Genomic DNA, 21,162 nt, shown 5'->3' with positions numbered 1-21,162 from the left:
AGGAGAAATTTCTCTTCATCTTCTATTTGGTTACCCAGTGGTACAATTCATGTAAGAAAGAAAGGATAGATGCTGGATTCTTTCCCTTTATTTACTGGTTTTCAAAATTGAGTGGTTTCCTGTTATCCTCTAGAGATGACCACTTAAGTTTTCTTACTATTATGAACTCTTGGTTTTACCCATTTTGTGTGTTTCAGTCCATTATGGTTATATTTATTGACTCAAATTGGCTCATCTTTGGTAGTGGGAACATCTTTCAAGTTGACTCCTTAGACATATTTGACATAACTCTAGTAGTTTTTGATAGCTTCCTTGACATCTAGAAATGACGAGGTGTTCCAGGTTTATCTTGTACATTTCCAGCTCCAGACCTGGAATCAGTCATTTCTTCAAGGAACCTGGTTTCTTTCAACAGGAAATGGTATTTCAGGAATACCGTTTGTGTACTAGGGATGCTCATTGCTATTGGGTTGTTTATTGTTTCTAAGCTTTTTTTTGTGAATGGGGCTAGGAAATACAAAGGTGTGTGTGTATATAGTTTCTGTAAAAGATAACGTACCTTCTGAATTAAAAAAATACTTCAAATATAATCCTACCTCTTCTTTCAGCTGCATCCTTTTTCTTCCATATTTGAATCCTGATTTTTAAGGACACAGTGATGATAGAATTAAAACATCACATAATTATTCATTTGCGTTATTCCACATCTGTGACCACAATAGCTGTAGTTAACAAAACTAAGTATCACCACAATATGATTACTGAAAAGTTGATTTTTTTTTGCATGTTTTCCCATTTTTTGCGATTGTACTATGTCCACATTGTCAGAACATATACCCATTATCTATTCTAGCCTCTCCTTTATAACCCTTGTTGAAACTCAGTTCTACAAATAAGTATTTACTGCTCACTGTCAGCTCTTATAGTGGCTTTTCTTTAGTGATTTTAGATATCTGAGGCTTGTTCTCTAGTAGATTCTTATTCCCTTTTCCCATTTCCGTGTTGATAACACTTTGAAGTCTTTAGATTTGAAATTTAACTGAGTATAGACTCTTTGGTTCAGGTTTTCTTTCCTTGAGTCTTAAGTATGTTACTTCCTTTTTTTTTTTTCTGGCATAAAATGTCGCTGTCAAAGTGATGACAATATGATTTTACTTTCCTTATAAACTATCGTTTTTTGGCCTGCATGCACAAAGAATATTTTCTTTTACTATTAAGTTCAGTAATTTTACTAGACTAGGCTGCGTCTTAGTGTTGGTCATTCTGGGTTGATTAGTATGTGGTGTGATCTTTCACTTTGGGGTTTCACTTTTTTTTTTGTAAGTTCAGGAAAGTCTTTTTGAATTAAAGCATTTAAACTGTCTTAATAAGGAAGACAGTTCCTTCTTACAATAAGGAACTCATCAAATAGGACATTACTCTGATGATTTGATAAAGCTGGATAAAATTTAGAAGGCATTCATTTTAGTATTTGGAAGTACTGTGTGGCTTAGTTATTTCTTTTACGCAATCTACTGTAGCTCTAAAAGTCACCTTTTTTGGTGTTTTGAGTCTGGGCTGTCATGGTTACACCTGAAATTCCATTCAGGAAAGTTTTATAATGATTACAAACATATTAAGAGAATTAGTTGATATGAAGAAATAACGGACACACTCATTTTGAAGATTCTTTTGTTAACTTAGAGAAGATTTAGACAATGAAGATGCATCAGTATTCTGTAGGAAAAAGTTAAATTTAAAAATCCCCAATAAATTAATAAAGAGCATTTGCATAAACGGAGTTTGTGTATGTGGAGTGATATGGGTGGATATTTACTAAAACAATTTCCAATCTAATGTAGTACGTATGTATTTAGAATATCTAGGCTCAAAACCAAACTACTTATGTAAATTGTCGGATCTTAACAGACATCTTTCAGCTGAACAGCCATTTCAAATGTTGCAGACTACCTTACAACTCTTATCACCCTCTTTACTGTATCTCTAATACAGTTTTAGGGAACTATAGGATCCTAAAAACTATTTGTTTTAAATCTTTTTCAATTAATAGATTAAAATAGATTAGTCTGAGAGTTTGAAATCACACACACCACACATACACACAGTCTGGTTCGTGCTTTCTTTTCTTCAGTCTTAAGTGTGTTACTTCCTTTTTTTCTGGGCCACTGGGTTCATACCCTTGCCCAAGAACTTGGCCCTTACTCTACAGCTTGCTAGCCTTGCTGGTCACCATTCCTGACCCACCCTTCCTTCACTCAGTGAAGTAAGTTATGTCTAAGGGCACTTAAAGCCCAGAGAGAAGTGACTTGTTCAAGATCACCCAAAACTGGCCTCATACCTACACTCGAATCTAGGTCTTTTCGTTATAGACCTGTGCTCTTTTCGCAGTGAAACACTGCTCTCCATGAATGCTATGCTAAGCTTGTCTGTTAGTAAGTAAAGTAAATAGGAATTCATCTCCAAAAGGATAGTTGCTGAGAAGGGAAACATACAAATGCTGGATATCACCAGCTTTGCCTTTTCTGTGAACCCAAATGACTAAACAGCCGTAATTTCTCCTGGTCACTCCTTCATTATGGTGACTTTTGTAATTGTGGGTCATGTTGGTGAGGCTTTGGAGCCAGGGAATCCTCAGTGCAGATTTCTATTGTTCAGCCACTTAGTAGGTATGTGACCTTGGACAGGTTGCTTAACTTGGCTGAGCCTTAATTTTGTCATCTGTAAAATGGGGGTGATAATGTAATCTTCATGGAGTCGTGAGGATGGATGGAAGCCTATGTGTAAAGCATCTACTGTCTTGCCATAAATACTCTTTCCCTTTCCTCTCATGTTAACTGTCTTGTGTTTTCAGTGTCTATTGTGTTCTTATCCCATCAACATTGACCTTTGTAAACTCCTCATTGCATTTGTATAGAGTATGCATTCTAATTGGATGTACCTTTCCCCCTCAGCTTCATAGAGCAATTCTTTTGTTGTTGCTAAATAGCATTTTTAGTCATAGATGATGTTATACCACTGGAACTTTAAATATTTTCTTGAAAGTAATTGCATGGATCATTTTATTTATTGCTTCCTCTCCTAAGTTAAGAGATAATCAAAAGGATTGAGCACGTATAAATTATAATTAACAGATGTCCTTTATTTAAGTTTTGGAGTAAGTAGGAATTTGAATAGCATCTTTGTTGCACAGAAGCTTTCCTTAGTGAAAAGGTTTTTAGCACTTCTAGGATTATAGTATTGAATGTTGCTTTGTTTTGTATTATAGTGAAAATGCCTCGTGTAAAAGCAGCTCAAGCTGGAAGACAGGGCCCTGCAAAGAGACGTCTTGCAGAACATTTTGCAGCCGGGGAGATAATCACTGACATGAACAAAAAGGAATGGAAACTAGGATCATCCATTGGCCAAGGTGGCTTTGGTTGTATATATCTTGGTAAGTGTATGACTACTTCTAATTGTCAGTCCGAAGATGTATATGCTTTGTTATCAAAATATTGATAGTTTCTTAGTTGCAAACTTTTACAGGATGTTTCTAATAATCTACAGTCAACAAAATATTGTATAATTAGGCAAAAATGCATCTGTGACCTGGGAGTGGAGAAGACAGTTGATTTAATCACAGTAGAAACAGGATAAAATATCTGTAATATTGTCATTAGTGAGCATATGGCTTTAGATTTTTAAGATATTCTATATAATATTAATCTCCTTTGAGACCCAAAGAAAGCCATAGCTTTCTTTCCCCACCTCCACCCAATTAGGATGTATTCCCTTTGTTTTGGTTTAATTTGGAGATTTTCAGATCTTTAATAGGTGTGGATTTACCTTTTCTTTTGATGCAACCCTAATAGTCATCATAGTGGAATTTAGGAGAATGACCTAGAAGTTGCATATTAGGCCTGAAATGTGCTATTTAATTAGCATACTTACCCTGAAATCTGGGGGGACCCATTGTGGAACCCTGGGATTCTGTAAGTTAACTAATTGGTTGATTTAAAAAATATTTTACATGATGACTTCTAAAGCTGTCTGCTTCACCAGGAATGTTAGTAGTGATACAGTGCATTTCATGATTGCTTTTGATATTTCTTTCTAACTTTTCCGTTATATATTCTTACTCCACCTCTAATCTTGATTTAATTGTTTGATTTCTGCCATGCGGTTTATAAAATTTTATTTTTAGCAGTGAACGCTTTTTTATTTTCAAGCAACATCTTAACTCAGAATACTAATATTAATACTAGATTAGCGTCACGTGAAAACTTAGTAGAGCTGTACTTTTTCGGGTCCCACCCCAGACCTACAAATCCCCACCTGTAGGAAATGTGATTGAACAAGCCCTCCAGGGGATTCAAATGCCTGGGAAAGTTTGAGAACCACTGACATAGATGAAAGAGCAGCAGCTCTTACTCAAGAGGTGTCTGACTCAACCGGGACCAATGGGCTGTAGTTGGTTATTGCAGTCTCTAGAGGTATGTTCATGAAACATAGTTTAAAAACCAGCGCTTTACTGTATTTTATAATCTCTCTAGGTTAGTGGCACCTGTCTTTGGGGAAATAGTTGTTGATTCTTTAGTTTTGTTTGGAACCAAACCCATTCCAGTGAACAAGGCTATCTGACTTAAGCCGAAAGCCCTCATAAATCATGAAAGGTTAGGGCTATATTAGCCAGGTATATATTTTTGACCTTGTGATTTAGAGATGGCAGATAATATAAGCTCTCCCTACCACAGAATGTGTGGACTTAGGACATCCTGTATTAGGGATGGGAACTTGTCTTAAAGCAAGCAAATTCTTCATTTTGTATTATTAGTTAGTTTGCTTTTGTAACCTTTGGCAGATTTGCAGCTTGCTTTGCATGTGTGCTAGCTGTTTTATTTGTGTTTGTATTTATCATCAGAAAGTGCCACCTAATAATATTTTTTAAATCTAATGGTTTGACACATTTCTGTGGCAAAACTTTGCTTTTTAAAACCTGGATCGATCAACCTGGAGAAGGGATTTGCTTTAATACTGCTGCCTCCACTTTATCTCTCTGCCCACTGACACCAAAACAGCCGTATTCAAGATCATCAGCAATTTCTAATGATAATTTTCTGCTGAAAGGTTGCTTCTGAATTTTGTTTAGATACTTTCTGCAGCATTTGATACTGTTCATCTTTCTTTCACATAAAAGTTGCTTCCATTGCCTTTCATGATAACAATACTTTCACCTCTGTTTTTCTCCTACCTCTCTGGCTATGCTAAGTCATCTTGGTAAGTACTTCTGTGTTCTCCAGCTTTCCTTCCTTGGCTCACTTTTCCTTCTGTCTAGTCTCTCCGAGTGATCTCATCGAGTCTCTTGGCTTATGTTACTGTCTCTTTACTGCTGATTTCCAGATCTTTTATCTGTGGCTAAGGACGTGATCCCCTGAGTCCAAGCCCATAGCCAGTGAGTGGCCTATAAGGAATCTCTATTTGGATGACCCACAGGCATGTCTAAAATTTATATCATCCTCTTTCATCTCGTGATTCTCTTATGATCAGGAGAGGAGTATCTGAATGAATGACACCTCTCAAGCCAGACTGGGAAGGCATTCTCAAGTATTGCTTCACTCGTGTTCCCAGTACTTCATCTGGTCCTGTTGCTTTAACTGTCTGACTTCTCAGATCCATTGATTTCTCTCTATCTCTGCTGATACTGCCTTAGTGCAGGTCATTTTCATGTCTTGTCTGGATTCTCACTATGGCTGTGAATTTTCTCTGCTCAGCCTTGCCCCCTTGCATCCTATTATTCACACTGTGGCTTGAGTGATCTAGTCTATTTTAAACTTCTTTAATGGCTCCCCAGTGCCCTTAGGATAAAGTATCAAACTTTGAGAATGGCATACCAGACCCTTCACGTAGTTTGGTCCCTATGTAACTTTTCTCTTCATCCCTTTTATTTCCTCAAAAATCTGTTCTTTGACTATCATGCTGCCCTTTGCCTCTTGATCTTTGTGTGTGATTCTTCTTTTGCTTCATTTTTCCAAAGCTGAGCTTAGGGCAGGTGCTATCTGTGTATAATACCCCTCTGTTAACCCTTTCATAGTACTTTCCATGCTGCCCTGAATTACTTTTCTTTCTTCCAGGATAAACATGTCCTCCTTGGCAGTGAGACAGTTCTTCTTTTTATTGTTTTCCTAGTGCCTGGCATATTTTGCAGTATGTGTTGTTTGAATGAACTATTGAACTTCCCTTTTGCCCCTTTTCTCATTCAAATTGTGCAGTATTATTGGGATGCTATACTTATTTTAATATTTTGTGCACTAAATGCTGATTTTAAAAAATTTAACCTTGCTTTATTATTAATTCAGTATCTAAGTGATGTGTTCCTTGGGGCTGTTCCTTAAGGAGCTCAGGCTTATTCATTTGCCCATTTAGCCATTTTTATGACTTGGTGTTCCCTCTGTAGTCTGAAGTATTTTAGCTTCAGCCTTTTCACAATACTGCTGCTTCCCAGCTGATTGGTGGTTTCTTGGTTTCCTTTGCCTGTCCCTCTTCATCTCTTCAGCTTCTAATGTGAGAATGCCTTAGGGCTCAGTCCTAGGATTTCTTCTTTTCTCTGTCTGCACTCATTCCCTAGGGGTTCTTCCATTTTCATGGCTTTAAATGAATAGCATTTCTATCTTGATGACTCTCAAATTTCTTTCTCCAACTTGGACCACTTTTCTGAACTCAAGACTTGTATGTCAGCTGCCTATTTAACACCTGAACTTGGATGTTTAATAAGCATCTCAAACTTAAGGCACCCCAAAGCACCAGCTCCTCCTGCAATTTTCTCTGTCTTAGTAAGTAGCAACTTTTTCTTTCCAGTTGCTCAGGCCAAAAACTTGGAGTCATCCTTATCTCTTTTTTCCCCTCTTATCCTCTATAACTAATTCATGAGCAATTCTTGTTGGCTCTCCTTTAAAAATACATCCACAATCTGACCACTTATCACCGCCTTGTCTGCTACCACTCTGGTTCAAGCCACCACCATTTCTCACCCAGAGTGTTGTAGTAGCCTAACTGATCTCCCTGCTTCTGCCCTTGCCCTCCACCCTCCATTCTCCACAAAGCCGCCTGGAGAATTCTTTAGAAAATCAAAGTCTGAGCTTACCATTTCTCTCTTAAAACCTTCCAGTGACTCGCCATCTCAATCATAGCAACAGCTTTAGGTCACCTATCCATTTCATTGTATTTGTTCTCTGCTGCTTTTCTGATCTCTGACCCCTGTTACTTTCCACCTCACTTACTCTTCTCCAGCTACATCAGGGCCTTTGTGCTGGTCGGCCTGGAATGTTCTCGCAGATATTTACGTGGCTTATTCCCTCACAGTCTTCAGACCAGTGCTTCAATGACACCCTGTCAGTGAGGTTTCTCTTACTAACTTGCAACACTCTCTACCTTCCCTTCCTGCTTAATTTTTCCTCTCTAGCACTTACTCCCATCAAACATACTTTATATTTTAATTGTTGTCTGTATCCTACCACTGAAATGTTAGTTTCATAAGGGTAGAGATTGTTCTTTCCTGTTTACTGCTAAATCCATTTCCTGGAAACGGGCATGTAGTAGGTATCTGGTAAAAAATATGTGTTTAATGAATATGGGCAACCTTATATTCCTAACTCAGCATTTCAGGGCAACTGTGCTCCTTTATTTGCATGAAGTAAAATGATACCACATTAAAATTATTCTGGATGGCAGTTCAAAGTTCTCGTGCCAGTATCCTGAACTGTTGATCTTGATGAATTTTTTTCTCCCAAACAAATGTTTTTTAGAGCTTTAGCTCCCTCTTTTCTTACCTTCCTAATGCTCCTTAAAAGGATTCCCTAGTTTGTTAAATTTAAGAAATTGTATCAGTCATCATCCTTTTGGGAATTCACAGCATACATTAGCATATCAAAGGCCATGAGTACTTTTGAATTAAAGAAGTCTTTAACTCAGTTTTTCATACTTAATTGATCATGTTGAAGATAGCAATTGTAAGATGCCTTCCAATTTCAGACATATTAAATCGTGAAAAATTTTAAAATTGATGAAATATACAGTAATGATATCCTGAGACACACATTTGGGAACTGAAATTTATTCTATTAAGAGGTTATAGATACACAGATCTAAATACTAATAAAGGGTTAGTAACAGGCTATTTATAATAATGCGACTTCTTGTTCTGATATTACATATGTCACTTTTTCAAACAGCTGATGTGAATTCTTCAAAATCGGTGGGCAGCGATGCACCCTGTGTTGTAAAAGTGGTAAGGAAATATTTCAGCTGATTGTTTTCTTTGCTGTTGATTTAGTTGTAGTATTTATTTTGTAAAACATTCTTTTTGATAACTAGAATTAATTAAACCATAAGTTACTACATTTTTAGTAATGTTTCATAAATACTAAATGAGACACAAAAGTAGCTTTATAGTTTTAAATAATTTGAGTTCAAAAATTCTCTCCCCTCTCTTTTGAGTTAGAGTGGCACTAGTATCTGTGGAAAAAAATGAATGAAAGCCTGGAGTTTTGCAGATGTGGAATAAAAATATTCAGCTCATTCTTTTTATTTCAGCTATATTTACAACAGATGAGATGCTTTTTATATTTATATCCTGCAAGACTGTACTACTTTAATGAAATTTTATTGTATTTTATCTTGCATTTGCTTCTGAACTTACATTTGGTCAATTTTTTCTTCTTATTTCCAATTATCTTTCCTCTCCTTTCATTTTAGTAAATGAAATTATTTATTTGTGGCCACTTTGAAACTTCTTTTTGCTATACTGACGTTGAAATTAGTTTGTAATGAGTGAAGGTAGACAGTATCCTGTCTAACGTAGGCATACTCTGAATAGCCAGGTCAATTTATATATTGGTGCACTAAATATTTTAACTACTATTTAAACATTTTAATGTTTTTTAACTACTATTTTTAGTAGTTAATTTAACTACTATTTTTTTGTTAGGATGCAAGGTAGTATGCATCTTCTTGCTTGCCAACATTTGTAAGTCCCCTCTTTCAAAGTTCTTTAATACATGTGAAGAACATGTTTTTGTTAAATAGAAGAGGTAACAGGGTCTGTTATTTGGGCAAATTACCACATAAGTCCCCTCACCCTGCTTTATTTTCCTAAAGGCTACAGATTTTCGAATTAGAATCACCCCAAGGTCTTTTGGTTTGATTTGTTTTATTTTACTCTCTTTTTAAAAAAGAATATATTTGATCTCTTATGAGTTAATAACTCTTTTGGGCCTGAATTGTTTTAGTGATTGTTTTCACCAACTTTTTATTCAGGCATAGTTTTTCCAAGGAAATAAATAAACACAATTTGAATACTTTTGACAAATGCATATACCTGTATACCCCAACCCCTATTAAAATATAGAGCATTTCCATCATCCCCAAAATACTACTTTTGTCTTTTTCTGGTCAAACCCCTAATTTCCCACACCCTTGGAGGAAACGGTTTGTCTGAGGTTTTTTATGTTTTTTTTTGTTTTTGTTTTGCTGTGGGTTAGTTACTCCTGTTCTAGAATGTCATATAAATGGTATTTATACAGTACATTACTGTTTTGTCTCTGATTACTTACATTCAACATAGTGTTTTGAAGGCTCATTTATATTGTTGGCATTTCAATTGCTTGGTCAGTTCTACTGCTCAGTAATATTATATCATAGCCATACTAGAGTTTGTTTTCCATCTCCTGTTGATAGACATATGGATTGTTTCCAGTTTTTGGCTGTTATGAATAGAGCTTCTATAAACATTCTTGTACAAGTATTTTTGTTTTTCTTGGATCAATACCTTATAAATTTATAAGAAGTACCAGACAGATTTCCAAAGTGGTTTTTACCATTTTACATAACGTATGAGAGTTCTGGGTGCTCCGTGTTCCCCTCAACACTTGGAGCTGTCGGGTGTGTTTGTTTTAGCCATGATATCAAAAGTACAGTAGTGTCTCATAGTTTTAGTTTATATTTACTTAATGACTGATTTTGAGCACTTTTTCATCATGCTTATTGGCCATTCATATATTTTCCTTTGTGGAGTGCCTCTTCAGTCTTTTGTGGCCAACCCCCCCCCCCCTTTTTTTTTAATAACTAGGTTGTTTTGCTTTTTATAATTTGGTAGTAAGAGAGTTGTTCTGGATACAAGTTCTTTCTTAGATATATATGTTGTAAATCGTTTCTCCCAGTTTGTAGTTTGCCTGTTTACTTTCTGAATACTTTTTCTGCATCTACTGAGGTGGATCATAGGATGTTCTTCCTTTATTCTGTTAATGTGGCAGTTATATTGATTGATACCTGAGCGGTGAACTAACTTTGTATTCTTAACATACACTCCACTTAGTTATGATGTATTATGCTTTTTACATAATGCTGGAATTGATTTGCTAATATTTTGTTAAGGATTGTTATTTTTTGTTCATGAGGGATATTGGTCTTTAGTTTTTTTCTAATATTCTGAAGATTAAAACATTTCCCATCTCATTGTTTGGTGTTGGTGTCAGGGTTTTTGGTGCACTGGGTTTGGTCTCCCCTTCTGGCCACACAGCATCGTAAGTGTCCTGTCATGGGGCTCACTTTGCTTGTTTCTTGTCTTTAGAAGTCACAGTCCTATACTGCCTATTTTGTCTAATGTATGAGAATAGTGATTTCCTATATTTTGTCCAATTTTTGTATTTGTTTACAGTAGGAGGGCTAATTGGATGCCGGCTATTCCACATGCCTGTAGGTAGAAGTAACGCTGGTAACTTTAGGGGGGCGGGTTATTGGTTTGTTTCTCCTGCTATTTCACTTTTCTTCATGCCTTTTCATGAAGTAGTGAATAACATTCCTTTTGAAATATTTAGTTTGCTGCTATATCAGAGGAACAAAAGTTCTTACTATTAAATTGGGTCATTTGCATGGAATTTGCATGGAATATTATCTGCATTTGTCTTTGATATGACAATATTAAAATATTAAAATCTATGGGTAAGATTAGTTTCTTTTTAGGATCTTTAAATAGTGTCCATTGTGAGGAGAAAGCAAGTCCCCTTATGACTTCTCACCTTCATGAGGTTCAGAAAACACAGCTCCCTCTGACCACACGGCAGCTTCTTCCCCTGCACTGGTCATTTCTGTGTCGTGGAAGGAAAGTGTGCCTGAGCCGTACCTCATAGGTGGGGCTGCTGTGTCACCATGTCTTTTTTCTTCTGTATAACCTGAGCTTCTTTAAATTGTGTTCTATTTAGAATGACAATATTCTTCTTCATTATGAGTAATCCTAAGTGTTTTATTTGTTATTCAATGTATGTAGCTTTACTTCTACGATCTTTTTCACTTACAGAGTTATGAAAGAGAATGGGTAGAAACAAGTATTTCCTAGCTGCTTAAGGTAGCAAATTACTTTACATTTCTAAGTTTAAAACCAGTTGTTACCAACCCTAGTTCAGTACTCTGTGTCTCCCATCTCTTAATTTAGTTCTGTTTCCATTAGCCTATATTACTCCTTCTCTTTGTAATTAGGACAATGATAAATATTCAGTTGATTTCTCTTTTGCATTTAGTATTTCAGTAACATTTTCAAGGTTGTGGTTTGTGATCCTGGAAGAATGCCATAAACAAAACAATGTTGACTTTTTCTTTCCTCTCTAAGGGACCGTTTAGTGACTGCTGTTTGTTTCTTCCCTAATACCTGTCTTTTCTGAATTCCTTTAAACCTCTGTAGCACTCATTCTGTTTCCATTTATTTTACAATTTCACTTGCTAATATCCTTTCAGGCCACTACTTGTTTTAGTTTATGTGTTTATTTTATCTCCCTAACTGGATTTTAAGGTTTTTGTTTTGTTTTGTTTTGTTTTGTTTTTTTGCAGTATGCGGGCCTCTCACTGTTGTGGCCTCTCCCGTTGCGGAGCACAGGCCCCGGACGCGCAGGCTCAGCGGCCATGGCTCACAGGCCCAGCCGCTCCGCGGCATGTGGGGTCGTCCCGGACCGGGGCACGAACCCGTGTCCCCTGCATCAGCAGGCGGACTCTCAACCACTGCGCCACCAGGGGAGCCCTGGATTTTAAGTTTTTGATGATAAGGACCTTGTTTTAAATTTTGTTTTCTTTATGCCACCCTTAATGCCTATGTTATCCTTTTGAAAACTTTTTAAGCATAATTGCTTACCACCTTGCAACTTCCTGATGCCACCTACTTCTGCCTCTTGTCTATGCCTTTTAGTGCAGGCCTGTATGCATGATTTACCTTCGCTTCTGATAGGCATTGCCGTAGCTCTGTCCATTACTATTCTGCAGTTCTTATATTCTCAGAGCTTTGTAGTATTAAAAGTCAAAATGGTTCACCAAATATATAAAATGATTATCACTTCTTTCCAGTATTAAAATCAGAACTATTTACAAACACTTGCCATTTTAACCTCAGAAGCTATTAAATATCATGTTTTCAAAGAACATGTACTACTCTTTGGGGAAATTTCATAATTAATTACCAAAAAAAAGCAAGATACAAAATTATTTATGGTATAGAGGTAATTTTATAAAATAGCTATATATGGAGAAAATATATCAAAATATTTTCATATTTTCTAAAGTGAGCACGTATTTTATCTTTAGAGAAAGAAAAAAGCTCAGCAAATGTTATTTAAGAAATAATCAAAGGCAAATTGATTTTTTTTTTTTTTTTGTGGTACGCGGGCCTCTCACTGTTGTGGCCTCTCCCATTGCGGAGCACAGGCTCCGGATGCGCAGGCTCAGCGGCCATAGCTCACGGGCCCAGCCGCTCCGCGGCGTGTGTGATCCTCCCGGACTGGGGCACGAACCCGCGTCCCCTGCATTGGCAGGCGGACTCTCAACCACTGCACCACCAGGGAAGCCCCGGCAAATTGATTTTTAATGTGAAATTAGACTTAATAGTGTAATAGCATATCAAATCAAACAGTGGTTCTCAGCTCTGGTTCTACAGGATAATTAGAATCTCTTGGTACAGGGCCTGGTTATTGGTATTTTTAGTAAAGTCTCATTAAAGGGATTCTTTTGTGCATCAAGGTTGAGAACCACTGGTAGAGTCTGTTGCACAGAGCACCTTAATTATTTTCAGTGGACTCCTGTGCGCATGCTTATGTTTACCTTTGTGTGGGGATCCTTTTATTCAGTAGCGGCACCAAGTACCCTGTGCTTCTGGTAGGGCTTCCATGTTAATGTGGAAGACTTGTTAGAACATTTGGTTGCTTCTAATACGGATATCTGCTCTGTTAAAGAGCTCCAAATATTAACCCACACATTTCTTACATTTGGTCTTGAAATGAAGTTAAGACTAACATATTTAAGATAGGTGTTTCGGTACATACTAAGTACATTTTCTCTCCTCCCGAATGACTGTGTCTGGTTTTGTTTAGGGCCTTAATCCTTACTGCTTTACGGGAGCAGCCTTGGAGTCGTGGTGCTGGGTCACAAGAGATGGCAAACTTGTATTCTCTGCCTCTGGATAACTGGGAGACACTATCTGTATTTTAGTTCAGGAAAGTAAATGTGCAGAGAGAAATGGTAAATTGATCATTATAATATTGGATAATGCAAGGAGAAAAATTTCCTCTTGTGATTTCTGGTTAATGGATTGTATAATAAATTAGTTCTTTCAATCACCCTTTGCAGTCATGCCAGTGAGCTACTAGCAGAATTGGAGGCCAGGCTTTTGGATCTTATATTCTAACAGTTCTTTATATCATAGTCCTTTTCCAACATGTACTGATAGAAATCTGTGTTCCGAAGTTCTCTGGAAAAAAGTTTGCAGACTGATGTTTAATTTCCCTCATTGATGTTATGAGAAGTGACCTGAATTTTTAATTCATGTCTCATAATTCTTTGGTAGGAAGGAGAAACTTTATACAGCTTCATTTTTAAATGGCAGCCAGTTGCTTTTAGATGGTGCCATTGAAATATATCACGTTTTAATCTTTTTTCTGTTGTCATCTTCATTTTGACACTTAGAAGTCTTAAAGAAACGTTTAGTGATATTCCAGTTAAAATGTCAGTCCCAATTTCTTTTCTAAATCTTGGCTATTACAGAGTTGGCAAAGTATTTTAGATTTGAAATATGTTAATAAAATTTTAGTTATGAGTTAAGGTATTTTCTTTAACAGAAATAGCTAGCTTTGGCTCGAGTGCAATGCCAAGGAAGTAGCTCCTTTATTTTGTTATAATGGAATCTTATTGGATTAGAAAAAGTATGAAATGAGCTCAAAGAGCCTTCATTGTAATGGGGCTTTCAATATAATAGCCTGATTTATATAGGTTGATTCTCATTACTATAAGTTTAATAAATTATTGCCTGAAGGAAAGCTTGAGAATTAAAGTTGATATGACATAGATTGAAACTGAATAAATCAGACTTTTATACTGATGGTAATAAGCCAGGATTAGTCTTAAGAAAACCCCTTTCAGACCTGAATTGTGTTAATGAGCTACTCTAAAAGTTAGCCTTTGGAGAGTAACTTTACCAAAATTCCTTTCCTGAATTTCCATTTCTTTTTTCATTCTTACACTGAGTTTGTTACTCCTGCTGAAGGCCTGTTCTCAGCCATGGGCTCTAAACATTCACAAGTGTCTGTCTAGCTCCCACTGCTGCAAGGAAAGGAACCACAGGTTATGGTGAAACTCCAGGTAATGAGTCCACAAATTCGAGATTTGGCATACCTTAGTAGATTGGTTAGTTTTTACTTCTTAAGGGGTAATGACATGCCAAACCCTTGTATACCATTCTCTTCCAAGGCTGGGCTGTAAAGTATACTTACTTGTAACAGACAAGGCTAGCTTATTTTCAGGTTCTGATCCCAGGGCTATATACGTTGCTCTTTTGCTGTCCAGTATTCTTAACTGGCTGCAGCCTGACTCTTTGCATATTGCCTAATCAATCTTCCTATAAGTACTTTAACTAGGGATTCCTATTTTTCTGAACTGTAAGAAATCTGAGGTATTAGAACTGTGCGTTTAGAGTTAGTTCTGTTTACACCTTAAGGAGCAAAATTCACTTCTATGAGAGTGAGAGTATCTTGAATAAAAAAAGGTGAACATATTTTATGTATTTGCAAAAGGCATCTCCAGTAGCAGAAGCCTACATATTTTCACAAATTTTCTCTCAGTTAAGGTAGTAGACCTCATTTATCACTTCTAATGCATCACTGACCCTGGAACTCCAGTTACACCGATATTCTGTCCAGAATAACTTTCTTCCCGTACTTCCTAAAAGGAAAGCCGCCCCCAAATTAGTTTAGAAATGTTAGCTTCCTTATTTGGAGTTTTTGCTACTTTTCAAAATTTTTCTCAGATTCTCAATAAACAAGATAATATCAGCATAAAATATCAAACAAGTATTAATCAGTTTTAGACAAAGTTTGCTGTATAAAAAGTCCACAAAATTATAAGATCTTTCTCACCACTCCAGATTTATTTAACAAGGCAGAACTCCCAACAGGCTGATATTTCTCACTTGTCAAATAGCTTTTTGTGAATATAAGAGTCTTTGCAAATAATTTTAACTGTTAATATCCCTTAAGAATATGAAACAAGTGTAGTTTAGTAAAGTTGATGGAAAACAATTCTTATTGAGCCTTATTTTCCTCTTGACTTTAAATTATCATGTGGGAAGTAAATTGTAGGGCTCCTTAGTTTGAAAATCATGAGAATCCGTGTCAGGAAAGGATACAGTTACATGGACAGTGCTTGTTTGCTCTGGGAGTTCCAGAACACTCTTCTTTGTGATAAGGTTGGTTTTCTGCCAGTTTTGATAATAGATAAAATTGTAATGAGAAACAGGAAAGGAATGGGATTTTGCCACTAATTGATTAAATCAGGTATTGAAATTTTATTATTCAGTAAATCTCAGAAATATCTTGTAGCCCTTTGGTGAAACAGTTAACATGGTTGCTGATCTTTACTTAAGAGAAAGCTTAATAATGATGAAAATAAGGTTAACAGTTTTTCTTAAACTTCTGCAAAGACTGAGCTGTATATCTGATTTTGTATAGTTTATCACATGTAGAAATGGAACTTGAGAGAAATATAAGACTTACGGACTCTTCTGAGACTATCTGAAATATTTTTGAAGAGTTTTACTTAATCTTAAACGTATTTTATAAACTGAAGTATCAAAATCGTATTGTTTGGAAAGAAAATTGATTTATTAATCTTTTTTGAAGGTTCATTGAAAGTTACTCAGTAATTTTAACTACTGCTTGTGCTAATGAACTCTTTTGTTTTAAGGAACCCAGTGACAATGGACCTCTTTTTACTGAATTAAAGTTCTACCAGCGAGCTGCCAAACCAGAACAAAGTAAGAAATACAATACACATACGTTTGCGCTTTTAAAATGACCACTGGTTTTGTTTTGTTTAAGCCAAGACTAGAACATTGGATCTTATATTATGATGTTTTGTTACTTTTTACTTCACAGATAAATTCTATTTAAATGAGATTTGTATGAAAGAATTTTGATCTCTTAACAGGTGTATTATGATAAGATTTCACTTATATTGATAATATAGAGTTTATAAATAATATATGATTTAGGAAATATTGTTAAAAGTTGAGAATTAACCCTAATCCATGAGTATGCCTCAAGGGTCTCCAAATCTTTTTTTGAGTGTTTTTCTAAATTCTGGAGACCATAACCTGCAGGGATTCCATCACTTATGAACTAGAAGACTATCAAGGGAGAGAGCAGGACCTCTTCTAGCTATCCTTGTCCTCCTGTCCTCCAGTCCCCTTCTCACCTTCCGTCCCCTCTAAAAATCCACGGAATCTCCTGGTAGGATGGTATCAGGCTTGGGAATCTCTCGAGGGGCTTCTCTCTCTCCTCGAACTTGGTTTCCTGGTTGAGGATTTTAGAATGAGGTAAAAAAACATTTAGATAGGTGTAAAAAGTAAGTCTTTCTGTGGAAACAAGTAAACATTTACATAATTGGAGATATTAATTGTAATTGCATGTGGTTTGACTTTTTAAAAAATGTTTTCTGCAGGTTTTTCATTTTAAAGACAATGTTTAGGACAGGATAACACAATTTTGTGGGTTAATAAAAATGATTTGATTGTAAAGTACTGTTCATTTGTTGGGTACAATGTATTGTTCACTTTCTTTTTTTATGAATAAAGGTGAAATCTTATTGCATGTATATCTTAGGCGTTCTCTTCTTGATTTTTCTGAGAAAAATTGCTGATGTATAACAAAATTGAAATCACAAGCATGTGTTTTAATTTGTAGTTCAGAAATGGATTCGTACCCATAAACTGAAGTACCTGGGTGTCCCTAAGTATTGGGGGTCTGGTCTACATGAAAAAAATGGAAAAAGGTAAAAATATGCATGTTTTGTGTTTCTCCTCCCTTTTTGAGCATTCGCAGTTCAGTTGTTTAGTCAACAATTATGTACTGAGCACCTACCTACAGTACTGCTTGGCCTTCACCTGGGTTGTGTAGAATGTATTCAACAGAGACGAACAAGGTGTTCTCTCTCGTCTGGGGGACTTGTACCGAGTGGAAGCAGCTGCCTGGAACCCAGCTGACAAGTAGGAACAAAGCCAACTTGCCTGCATTATTTTTTTCCCTTAAAAATGAATAAGCAAACAAACAGAAAATTCCTTGTTATTTATGTAAAAGGGAGCCCACAGGCTTCAATTTGGCATTTTCTGTTAGATACATAATCTGCCCACCTTTGTGAGGTTTCAGTCTAGCTGAAGAGAAAAAACAAAGCTGTATGAGACAACCAGACGCCAGTTCAGTGCCAACTTGTGTGATTCTGACTCTTAACATGTCTTAGGAGTTCAGAATGGAGAGAATATTGCTGGCAGAGTTGAGTTGGAGAAAACCTCCAATGCTTTTGATGCATAATTGACACTTTAAAAATATTTAAATGAATGAATGGAGCATCATTCAGCAATGCTGGTAGCTGAGATTTGAAGAGTAGATTTAGTTGGAACTGGGGTATATTGGTTAGGATGCTTTCAGCTGCAGGTAAAGATAAAACTGACTCAGCTCTCTTAAGTAATTGTCAAGTGCCCAGCTTCCTTTATCTTGCCCTTTTGCCCTCTTGGCTTTGTTGTCTATTAATTCTCCATTGTATGGTCTCAAGGTGGCTGCCCATTTCTAGGCTTCACCTGCAGACATAGTACCCAACAGCAGAAAATGGGATTGCTTCTTGTGAGTTTCACTTTCCTGGCAGGGAAACCTTTCCCAGGGGTCTCGCGGCAGACTTCCCCCCATGTTTTCTTGGTCAGAGTTTTATCGCTGCTCATTCTTAAACCAGCCACTGGCAAGGGCAGAGTGATCACAGTGGTGAGTGGGGGGAAAGCCTGAACCAGAGTGGTGCTCTGTCAGAGAAGAGGGAGAGCAGAGGAGCTGCTGGGGGGGCAGCCAGCGTTGTTCACCAGGAAGTTCTTATCCTGGAACCCAGGCACCTCTGAGGGAGTGTGGGAACTCGCTGGGATGACGAGAGAACATTTTGTTATATGTGGTTTTGCTGGGACAAGTTTCTACAGTTTTTAGAAATTTTCTGGAGAAATAGTATAGAGCAAGGATTAAGTTAAGAGTAAGGATTCTAGAGGCAGACACTTGGTTTCAAATCTGTGTTTTGCCCCTTAAAATGTGTGTGACTGGGTAAGTTACTTCTTTTTGCCTCAGTTTCCTCATCTGTGAAATAGAGTAACACCTATCCACATAGTAAGGGGTATTAAATGCAAAGCTCTTAGAATATGTGTGTTAGCTTTTACTCTCAAAGGGGTCTTTAATACCTTAAATATTAAGAACTGCTGGTTTAAAAAATCACTGTAGAGAAGGAATAGCATCTCAAGTCGGGAGTAACATGAACATAGGGTCATAATAGGCTTCTGGCCTGCTGGCTGGCCTGTTGGCCATCTTTCTTTTTTTTTTTAATGAATTTTTTTTTCAGACATGACATTATTGTATGCATAATTGGCCATCTTTCTTTAACAAAGAAAGGGGGGACTTGCACACACATGAGAAAGAAGGAAATAACTTGGAGAAAGAGGCTGAGGTAGGTAATGAAGATGGGGAGGAAAGGGCTCTTTGGGGCCTGTGTGCAGTAGGTAGTTGGAAGCTACTGCACGTGGCACGTGTTTGAACAAAGGGACAGACACCCTCGAGGTACAGCTGACTCACCATTGACTTGTGGTGACCTTACAACTCAGCCTGTGTCTTCTGTAACACAGAGTGCCTAGAAGTATTTCCTAAACGGGAACATTGATCACCTATAAGATATTGATTTACTTCTTAGGTTGAAGCTCTTAAAAATAATCATTTTAGTTCTCTTAGTTCTTTTTTTTTTTGGCTGTGCTGCACATCTTGTGGGATCTTAGTTCCCCGACCAGGGATTGAACCTGGGGCCCCATGAGTGAAAGTGCCAAGACCTGACCACTGGACTGCCAGGGAATTCCCTCATTTAAGTTCTTACAAAAGTAAAAAAATAGAAAGTAAGATTGTCCTTCCAGCCCCCCTCCCCTGCCAGAAATCCTTACTTTCCCCTCTAACTCATCTGAAGTGATATGAATATAAGCGCTTAGAACAGTGTTAGGCTCATAAAAATGTTAGCTGCTATCATTATTAAATCATTTATACTGATTTATATATTCCCATTATTTGCATTGTTGTATCCAAGTCCCCAGGAAAGTATACATCGAAGGTTTTACTTCAGAAAAGTTACTTAAAAGTAGCTTTCCTTTTAGTACTCAGTGGTAGACATACCCTTGCAGAAGAATGTGGTGAAAATTTATATGCAGTATTCAGAATCATGCTTCACTTGATGTGTATAATTTAGACGTGGTGAGGCGATTAAGGGATTGTTGAGAGCAGTGGTGGAGTGATCTGTGAATAAAAACAAAGGTCTACTTCATGTAATATATTAATAGATCTCTGGTTGAATTAACCAAGTGTGCTTTAGCTCCCTTTCAGAGTAACAGCAGAGATTGTATTCTTGTTACCTACATATTATTTCATAATAATTACACAACCGCATCACTTATTTGTAAAAACACATGTGTGCATTTGTCCTTGGTCTCATCCCTCAACCTCTCAAAACCTGTTGTACAGAGGAAATCAGGAAGTCAAAATTACTGTTCCCTCTAATATTTTAGAGGTCAGGGTACTGAAAATCATACAAGAATGAAGACATTTTGCCACTGACTAATTCTGTGACTTTGGACAAATCAATTTACCGCTATAGACATTAATTATTTTATTAAAAGATGTTTAGACAGATCTCTAATTCTCTTCTACTTCAAAAATAGGTAGAATCTTGAATTTTCTATTTCGCGTGTTGTCTTTTAAATGTTAGCTCTTCCTTCCTTACTGAACTTTTCATATTGTATTTTTATCTTAGAAACCTAAAATATATAAATGGGGTTTTTGGGTCCTACTTATGTTCATTTATTTCGATGTGTTTGGTGTGGTGGTCAGAAGCATGGATCCACCACTTCCTAGAAGACAAACTACTAATGATCAGTTTTCTTCTGCTGTAAAATGGGGCTCATGGGACCTCCTACCTCATAAGGGTGATGTGAGGTTTAAATGCACTGATACATCTAAAGTGCTTAGAATAGTGCTGTTCTCATACCAAGGCTTCAGCAAATGCCAGCTGTTGTTGTTATGATGGTTATTAATCTTATCCCCATTAGAAGATATTTTGATACATTTTGAGTGTGTTCTTGGCTTTTATTGATTTATTGAATGGTTTAACTAGACAATTCAGAATCTGGAAAACTCTATAAAGATAAAAGTGGTCCACAGAGCAAAAGGTGAACCATGTTACTGCAACTAGGTGATGTTTTTCAGTACACACTGAAATATAACACATGGTTATTGAATCTTAGAATTTGGGTGCTGAAAAAGACCTTAGAAAGCATGAGGCCCTACCTCTCATTTGACACCTATGGAAATTGGGGCCCAAAGAAGAAACGTGACTTGGCCAAGGTGACAGAGTTGGTTTGTGGCAAAACCAAAAATCTTCATGTTGTTCCAGGATATTTAGTGTTCCCCAAATCTTATTTGTTGAGTACTTAGTATACAATTCTTTTATACCATTTAAGCAGTTTTATTGCATTTAGCTACTGTTACAGCATCTCTTGACAGTCCTGATTTTAACAGAATGTTAATACTGCTAAAATGTGCCTTAAAA

General features: G+C 36.7%; 1 protein-coding gene across 9 annotated transcripts in view; it reads left to right on the top strand.

Moving 5' to 3' along the window:
• VRK1 (VRK serine/threonine kinase 1) overlaps positions 1-21,162 on the top strand; it is an 84,419-nt gene that overhangs the window by 29,411 nt on the left and 33,846 nt on the right. For 8 of the 9 annotated variants that reach the window (XM_079912129.1, XM_079912127.1, XM_079912124.1 and 5 more), the window contains 4 exons: positions 3,266-3,430; positions 8,205-8,260; positions 16,243-16,312; positions 17,241-17,328. In XM_079912129.1, coding sequence (XP_079768255.1) covers positions 3,271-3,430; positions 8,205-8,260; positions 16,243-16,312; positions 17,241-17,328 — 374 coding nt within the window. In that variant the 5' untranslated portion in view covers positions 3,266-3,270. Of the gene's footprint in view, positions 1-3,265; positions 3,431-8,204; positions 8,261-13,240; positions 13,528-16,242; positions 16,313-17,240; positions 17,329-21,162 lie in introns of those variants that run through there. The other variant, XM_079912130.1, reaches the window with a different exon arrangement.

Source organism: Stenella coeruleoalba (assembly GCF_951394435.1).
Source record: "Stenella coeruleoalba genome assembly, chromosome: 2".
Classification (NCBI taxonomy): domain Eukaryota; kingdom Metazoa; phylum Chordata; class Mammalia; order Artiodactyla; family Delphinidae; genus Stenella; species Stenella coeruleoalba.
Note: the sequence above shows the minus strand (reverse complement) of the source record. Positions and strands in the feature narration are given on the sequence as shown.